Source organism: Loa loa, assembly GCF_000183805.2.
Source record: "Loa loa unplaced genomic scaffold supercont3.83, whole genome shotgun sequence".
Classification (NCBI taxonomy): domain Eukaryota; kingdom Metazoa; phylum Nematoda; class Chromadorea; order Rhabditida; family Onchocercidae; genus Loa; species Loa loa.
The window spans coordinates 6,548-15,237 of record NW_018108263.1 but is presented as its reverse complement, the minus strand read 5'-3'; the positions used below and the strand labels follow the sequence as shown (position 1 = coordinate 15,237).

At 29.4% G+C, this 8,690-nt stretch overlaps 2 protein-coding genes across 2 annotated transcripts in view; both read left to right on the top strand.

Moving 5' to 3' along the window:
- Window positions 1–1,735: 1,735 nt before the first annotated feature.
- On the top strand, window positions 1,736–1,989 carry LOAG_10345 (hypothetical protein; the record flags this gene model as incomplete). The annotated part of the gene is made up of 1 exon (XM_003145868.2): window positions 1,736–1,989. Exon 1 carries the CDS (start codon window positions 1,759–1,761, stop codon window positions 1,987–1,989), a length of 231 nt encoding a protein of 76 aa, XP_003145916.2. The 5' UTR covers window positions 1,736–1,758.
- Window positions 1,990–4,402: 2,413 nt separating this feature from the next.
- LOAG_17495 (serine/threonine protein kinase) overlaps window positions 4,403–8,690 on the top strand; it is a gene marked incomplete at both ends in the record, with an annotated part of 6,957 nt that continues 2,669 nt past the window's right edge. Inside the window, 12 exons of the mRNA XM_020450157.1 lie at window positions 4,403–4,420; window positions 4,633–4,743; window positions 4,815–5,010; window positions 5,300–5,424; window positions 5,614–5,699; window positions 6,002–6,198; window positions 6,365–6,474; window positions 6,678–6,785; window positions 6,970–7,103; window positions 7,243–7,429; window positions 7,837–8,036; window positions 8,184–8,365. Of these exons, the coding sequence (XP_020306204.1) occupies window positions 4,403–4,420; window positions 4,633–4,743; window positions 4,815–5,010; window positions 5,300–5,424; window positions 5,614–5,699; window positions 6,002–6,198; window positions 6,365–6,474; window positions 6,678–6,785; window positions 6,970–7,103; window positions 7,243–7,429; window positions 7,837–8,036; window positions 8,184–8,365 (1,654 nt within the window). The remainder of the gene's footprint in view (window positions 4,421–4,632; window positions 4,744–4,814; window positions 5,011–5,299; window positions 5,425–5,613; window positions 5,700–6,001; window positions 6,199–6,364; window positions 6,475–6,677; window positions 6,786–6,969; window positions 7,104–7,242; window positions 7,430–7,836; window positions 8,037–8,183; window positions 8,366–8,690) is intronic.

Below are 8,690 nucleotides of genomic sequence, written 5' to 3'. Positions count from 1 at the left end.
CCGATTTCAAGAGGATCCGGAATGGCAACCTGATGATCGTGTTGTTTTATTTCAACATTTTTTTAAAGGTATATAAACATCTTACTCGATCAGTTTATGTTATATGCAAATATAAAAATACTTTAAGGTTATGTTACACTTGTATATTCTCAAAATATACAAGTATTACTTTGAGATAAATATAATTTATTTATTTATTAATTTATTGATTTGAGATAAATATTTCAAATCAATAAATTAATTGCATTAGTAACAGTGCGAAAAAATTAAAATAATAGTTAAGTCGGACTTTTTTTTTAAATTTGAATTGGTCATTGCATATTTCAGGATGTGGTAGTTGTGATTTTTTTTCTTTTGTCGAATAATTAATAGATTAAATCATTTTCAGTTGGAATGAGAATGTATAAGTATAAAAATTGAATGTGAAATCTAATATAAATTAATTATAAATTCAAGTATTGCTTCGTTGTATTATATAAGTTATGCTTTTTATATGCAATATTAAAAATATTTAAATGATATATCAATTAAGTATAATGAATTATTTAATTTTGATTTGATTTTTATCCTAAAGTATTCTTCGCTTTTTCTTTTTCTCCTCCATTTTATCAAGGACACAATAATTTTTTTTTCTTTTTTGATAACTTTTAGCAATGATGTTTATTAGAGTGCTCTTATCTGTGACAATATTTTCGGTCATATTCTTTTTTACATCTAATAACGCTTTCCATGAAATTAAATTTAAAAAAGAGCCCTTGACCTAATCTTATTTATAGCTTTTTTTTCTAAAATCAATTTTAAAAAAAAAAAGAGAAGAACTTCTGGTCTAATTTTATTTACAATTTCTTTTGTTCTATAAACAAAAGACCGTGACGTGTTGTATAATCTGGAAAAATTAATTCAAATATAGTTCAGTTAATCATAAGTGTTTAAATTTATCATGGAATGAATTCAATTAGTCATAAGTGCTTAAACTTGTCATCGAATAAATTCAATTATAATAATTCATTCTGTTAGAATTATCATATCTTGTCGTTGATAACATTTTCGGCCATTCCATATCACATCTAATAGTGCTTTTGTTGAAATTAATTAAATAAAACGAATCTTAAATGGAAAATGATTTTATCAAATTTTCAAAAAGGACGAGGAAATGAGTAATAGATGGATGAAGGAAGAAGGGGATTTCGTTTATAATTTAATTTAATGCTAAGCCTATTTAATTAGGTCTATTAAATTACCGGACAAATTCTTTGCATACATAATAGGCTATGAGATGTAATTTAGCCACATTATAATAGGATTGAAAATAACTGGATGTCAAAGTTCTAGAAACATTAAGAAAACTAGAAATGTAATATTATTTTGTAACTTACCAAAACTTATCTCTTGGTACTTTCAATCAGGTAATAACTAGAGTAATTAAATTGCTTAACTTAATCGAATAAATTGTTGATTGACATAATAAAGCTTTAGATTAATCGATCATATATACTATATGGCAACTTTATCACTAAGAGATAAATTACACCTCTAAATTGGAGAATCTTGATGGTATTAATGATAAGATTATCTTAAAGTTGTGTAAGAATAAACTTTAGGAAAAGGGCAAAGTTTTTTCTTCAAAATTTTTAACTTGAAAATCTCTTTCTTTAGAAAACTTCTAATCTTTTTTTAATTTTTCTTTTTTTTTTTTTTTTGTAAAAAAGGAATTAATCTAAAAATATTGGTTTATTTTTAGGAAATCGAACATGGGTAATGACTGATTTTGATCGACATATCATCAATGTATGGCGTCCAAAAGGATCAGTGGTAATCTTTGGTGATCGTTTCATTAAAGATAAACAACAACTTGGATATTCCTTATGTTTTTATTGTGGTATGTTGGAACAACAAATTGGTCAATTTAGTTCTCATCGACAACGGCCATATTGCTCTCAAAAATGCTTAAATGCTGCACTTGCTGAAGAAAATTTGAGTACGGATTGATGGATTAATGAGAATTTGAGTATAGATTGAAGAGAATTTGAGTATAGATTGAAGGGAATTTGAATATAGATTGAAGAGAATTTGAATATAGATTCAAGTTTTGAATGTAGATCAAGTTATTAAATTTAGTACTTATTGCATATTTGTAATACTTATTGTATATTTTGCATCACTGTGATTTTTATTACTCTAATAATGCATAATCATTTTATGTATTAAAAAAGAAATATATGTTTTGACGTAACCATACATGTTCTGACGTAACTATGCATATTTTTGACGTAACTATCTATATGAGCTAAAATTTGCAAGTAAGAATGTTTCGAATAATCAGATTTTATCCATCATTAATATAATTATTATAACCGACGTATAGTTATGTTAAAACAAACATATATGGAGTTGAAAAAAATAAAATTCTCATTAATATTATTCATTATATGCAATACTGACATTGTATATTGTACAACACCTTTTCTTCTTATTTCACATATCTTTTATCATATCAAAATAATCTGTGATCTTTTTCACCAATTCAGAAGGGATGAAATAAATTCATAACTCGTAAGAAATTTTAATTTCGGTGATATTTCAAATTAAAGTTTTAATTTTAGATAATATTTCAAATCAAAGAGTACTCTCTGAAAATCTTTATTTCAATACTTTATGTTGTAAAAACATTGTAAATTTAAAAAAAATTAAATTACATCAAAAATTGGAAGTTGTGTTTCGAATGGGTCCGTCTGCGCGAGCAGTCCGAGGCGTTGCATTCAGGTCGCAGTCTACTTCGGTAAGCGTAAGTTCGAATCCTGCGGCGTACAAAAAATTAGCTTTGTTGTTTCCATCATGTTTAAACTTAAAAGAAACGTACTTCTTTACAATATTTATTGTATATTTGAAAAGAAGAAATTACAAAATAGATTTATTATAGATATTTAAGCAATTACTTTAGAAATAACAAATATTTAAAATTGAATTTTATGAATTCAATGAAAAAATGTTAAAATTTGTTTTTCTTTCTTCATTAAATATTGAAACTTTGTTTTGTAATTTCTTTTTTGAAAAAGGAATTTTGCGTCTTTTAATTCATAATAATAATTTTTGCGTTTTTTTTTCGTTTTTTAATTTTATTTTATGCTTTCTTTTTTAATCAAAATTTTTATGACAATAAAAAGGAAAACACATAGTGTTAGAAATTTGAAAAAAGAAAGAACGAGTAATTCTGAGTAAAAAAAAACGGCCAATAAAAAAACTGAATAAAAATGAGTAAAAGAAAAAAAAGATGAGTAATGTTTACTACTTATATGATTCAAACATACATCTTATTAAATATTAAATAAATTGCATTATTAATAGAATACTTCCAGTGATTTTAATTATAATTAATGAGTTCATACTAATGAACTCATTCATTGTACCGTTTTTTTTTCTTCAAATTTTTAGTAATTTCATTATTTCTGCTTGAATTGATAAATTCAAAAATATTACAAATATTGTTTTGTTTATAGCTATATTATTTGCAGTAAATTTCAAATTATACAAAATCATACATAGCTTAAATTATTTCAGAGAAAAATGTTCATAGTAATATCTTCATATAGCAACATTTAATACGAATTCCAATTAATTCATTATCAATTTTTATCAATTTCTTATCAATTATATAATTTTGGAAGCAATCAATGTATACTTTATGAATAAGTATTTTGATAGGATTTGTTAATTCATTCATCAGAATAGAAACATTCATTTGAAATTTCATTCCAAACATTTGAAATATTTCATTTTTCTAATTTCATTTTAAAATCACGGTTTGGGATATAGATTTGCATATAGAGGTGTTAAATTAAAATTTCAAAGTTTCAAAAAGGCGCCTTTCCATCTGATCATTTGTTTTTGTTTTTGGATAGGAAGGTTGAAGAGGTTGTATGATGTGTTATGAGAGTGTCGCATTTGTTAGAGATTAAGAGATTTACGAAGGAATGCTATTTTAGTATTGAAGTAGTGTTTGAGAGTGAGAAAATATGGAGTATAGTTGAAGAGATAGCAGAGAATCATGAAATTTTCTGAATACAATAATAATGATGATGGCTTTAAAGAGTGTAAATGTTACAAACCAATTGATTCGTTAGAGATTTCTTTCCAGAATTTTAATTAAGCAGTAAAATTTTAATTCTTACTGTTCGAATAAATTATACTATTAACAGAAACAAGTTAGTGTTTCAATAAATTCTTATTCACATTGTCTAACTGTTATATGTTTATAGTCATCAATGTAAATTTTACGTGATTATATAAAAGCAGTAACATATGACCATATTATAAATAGACTCAATTTGTTCGTAAATGATGTTTCAGGCTGTCAGAGTACCATATTTGTCCTTTTCTCATGTACTGCAGTTGAATCATTGCAATGGGTCGTCTGCAACGTGTATGCTTTCTCTCTTTTTATATTCTATTAATGTTACGGTTTCTTGATCTGCTGAATGAGCTCTAGTTTTGAGGTCATCAAGTTATCCACTTACTGACCTTATTTTAGGAATGCTTCACAGCGTAATTTTTGCACCAAATGATCTGCTGTATACTATCCAGTTTTAAATTTTAAAAATGGTTAAAAAGATAAAATATGTGATCATATTCTAGGAATATGATGATCTGGAAGAAATCGGACGTGGTGGATTTGGAGTCGTTTATCGTGCTCGATGTATTGCCGAAGGAAAAGAATGGAGCGGAAAAAACGTTGCAATCAAAAAGGTAAGGAAATTATTCCATCTCTGCCTAAAGTGTATAGTATTGGGAGTATTATTAAATTAGGAGTATTTCAGATTGATATCACCAGAGCAACGATGTTTCGAGTTGAATTGGAATTAGAAGCTTTATCCAGACTTATTCATGACAACATCGTAAAATTTTATGATCAATTCCAAGAAGATGATGCACAGTATATCATCATGGAGTACTGCAAACATCGGTCATTGCGAGATTACGTTAAACAAAATGGAAGATTATCTGATTTTTCAGGTAAAGTTTTCCACTATTGCATTTCGAAAAAAAATTAAGACTGTAACCTATTCACAGAAATTTCAAGCGAATTTGCAAAGTATTAATACTAAGACATTAAGACATATTAAGACAAATATTAGGACAGCGTAGCCTGTTCTCAGAAATTTTAAGCAAACTTGAAAATATTATATCGCGGAACTAGTTCTAGTCGATCATCATTTATGTCTCCTCGTAATTTTTGGTCTGAAAATGAAATTTATTACCCTTAAAGAGTTATGTTTACGTTTTTAATATAATATTCATGCAGCGGCATATATTCTTCGTCAGTTGGTAAGTGCAGTGAAGCACATACATGAACGTAATATGATACATCGTGATCTCTCCGCTGGAAACGTCCTTATTTCATCAATCAGAGAAGATAAACTACTTGTTGTAAGTTTTGGGGACTTAAATTTGATGTTTGCCGTATTTTATAACAGTAGCTGAAAATCTTTTTGAAATATCGGATGAATACTGTTCTAACGAGCTCGGGCTACTCCGCTGGATTATCCAAGTTTTCTGTTATACTCACTCATCCTTTAACTGCCACATTTTTGAATGATTTAACACTCCAAATTGTAGAAACTTGCTGATTTTGGTCTTGCAACGAGATTCCGGAAAGGTGATATTGCTAGGACAATGCTTGGAACTCCCGGATACATCGCACCGTAAATAATTTTTTTTTTTAATACTTTGACCACACATTATTTTGTTACTCTCAAATTTCCAATTTATGGAAGTAGAAATGGTGGGTCTGTGAATCAACGCTATGTCATCATCATGTTGCCTTTTAAGTAAAAGATGATAAATTGCCTATAATGTTGGCATCCACATCCACATTGAAGCCAAACGTATCAAGGGCACGTAAAATAAAATGAAATCTCCTATTATTAAGTTCTACCGGATTTTGATTGAGAAACCGGGATTCATTTACTTGAGAGAATCGTTTTTATTTCATATAATACTGCAGGCAAGTGTATAATCGGCATTATAATCAAAAAGCAGACGTTTACTCCTTGGGTGGAATATTATATCTAATGTTAACCGGTAGTGATCCACCGCGAGATCGGGAAGTGAACCCTTTCAAGGAAAAAATCTCGCTGGAAGGTGCTACTCTTATTCAAAGTATGATGGATCCGAATGAAGAAAGACGTATATCTCTTGGAGGTGGTTTTTTTAAAGAGTTGCATAACTAATATTAAATAATGTTCAGTTGGGCGAATTATATTTATAATGGTTCATCTCATTTCCGCTTCCATACACTCATTTTTGCATTATTCATATTACCATGCGTTTAAATCCATCAGCAAATGAATGATTCACTCTTTTTAAGATGTTTCAATGAGTGAATTCATGAGAAAAGTTGATGGACTTAGTCTTCCAATAAGTCGATCTCGAGAAACATCAAGAGAAAGGATCATTTATCGTGACTGTCAGGCTGCGGTAAGCTGTCTCTGTCTCTGCACTTTTTTAGTTTCAACAACAATCTTTCCTATTTTTTGTAGCAAAATTACATGGTGAGTGATTGAGGGTGCTTGGCTGCATTTCATAATTCAGACACCTGGAATTTCTTTTTTTTATTAACGAATAAGATACTTGGATTGGAGCTAATACCAACAAGTTGGAATTTTCGGTACTATCTTCAGCATATTTCACCGGTAATTGTTCGAGCACATTCAGCCAGACCAACGACTAGTGGATATAAACGTATTACTAAAGATTCTGCATTTGAAAGTGGCGAAAGTAGTCATCCTGTTCGTTATCTTTGCTTTTGTTATTTATGTAATTTCACGAACTCTGTTTTTTAATTACTACGACAGTTTTGTCTTTCTATTAATTTAATCTACATCTTTAGGTAGAATACAGATTCATTTCGGCTTACATATCATGGTTAACATAGTTTGACGTCAAAAAAAAAAAAGAAAAAAAGCTTTTAAGTTTCGTCGACGACCATCTCTGAATTGCTATCGTGATGAATCGGCCGGCGTAGAAAATTGTCGACATAGTACTTATTTGGAGAATCAATGTGCACACTGTGGCAAGCGACAGTCATTCGAAAGGAAGTATGGAAGGTGAGGAATGAAAATTCAGTGGTTCTGTGAAATTATGTATTTTTTTTCGTGCTTTTTCATATATATTTATTGTATTTGTTGTTTCGAAAGTTTCCACTTTCAAATCTGTGTAACAACATTTTTTTGAAATCATTTGCAGGGAGACTGACGATCGCAATGGTATGCGGCATTTATCACGTGCGGAACGAAGACCTGCATTTAATACCAATCTGAAGCAGATGAAGGAAAGCTTTGGTGACCATTCAAATAAAACAACTGCCGAACTTATATGGCCAGTTGAAGTATCACGTTTGGCTCCTTCTGAGATCGTACGAAAAGCTGGAAAGGTAAATTGAAATTAATTCCCTTTAGTATTATAGAATGAGTTCCTGTATTTTAGGTAGTGTCCATTAATTGTTTGCATGACTTGAACATTTTTCATGTTAGTGAAACATTCATTATTATTAGTGATATATTTGCTATTTTTCACTATTTTTAGCTTTTCATTTGTATCATGCGAATGATTAATAAGTTTCTTGCGGACACGCTGTGCACCATCAAATAGTACCTGTAAGAGAAAATGTAATTTACATTCATGGTTCGCTACAGACATCTCATATGTCTTGATTAACTGCGACCAGATTTTTGTAATGTCGAGAACGTCTCGCTAGAGTATGATAATTTCCATAACAATGAGTTTTAAATTTTAATAGTATAAGTTATTCAGTTGGTCTTATATTTAAAATCATTGCAGTTTACACTTCAAAAAAATGGAACGATCATTTACGAAGCGACTATCCGGGATCGTAGTCGCTCAGTTAATCGAAATGGCTCTATAAATGATGAGATGCTAGTAAAATGGATTGCGACAGTAAAAAAACATCGAATGGAGCGCAGAATTTTTCCGTTTTTCACCAACCAGATAAATGTGCTTCTCCTGTTACAAATAAGGAAGTACCATCTCTTCCGATTGATCCTAAAATCCATCGTAATTATCACAGGTATAGTAAAAAATGTTTCTAGGCAATTAAAATTGTCAGATTTTCTGACCACACTGTGATGCACATATGCACATGCATAGATATATAATTTTTACTTCAGTTTAAAACAGCTGCAACGCACGGTCGACAAAGTAGATGAAATTGCTTTGGCGTTGTACAAGCGAATTCTAAATGAAATCAGTGCAGTAGGGGGGCGCGTTGTCAAGATTATCTTTAAGCCATCAAGTGATAGCACTGCTCGGCTGATGGAAAATGGCGATTTTCGAGTAAAATTTCAAGATGGTATATTTTTCAAACACATTTCTTCTTCAATTAGGAAAATTAATAGAACTTTCAATTTCTGTTATCGACCATATTCCTTGCAAAACTGCGCTGTAATGTATGCCCTTGCATGCATAAAATAATTAAAAGGAAATGCGAGATTGATTTTAATATTTTGTTACATATATATATATATATATATATATATATATATATATAATATATATATATGTGTGCTCATAGCTGCACCACTAAAATAGGTGATGAAGTATGATATAATTAAGACTGATTCACTCTTTTCCGTTATAGCGTCCGCAATATTTTTTCTAATTCATTAAATTAAAAT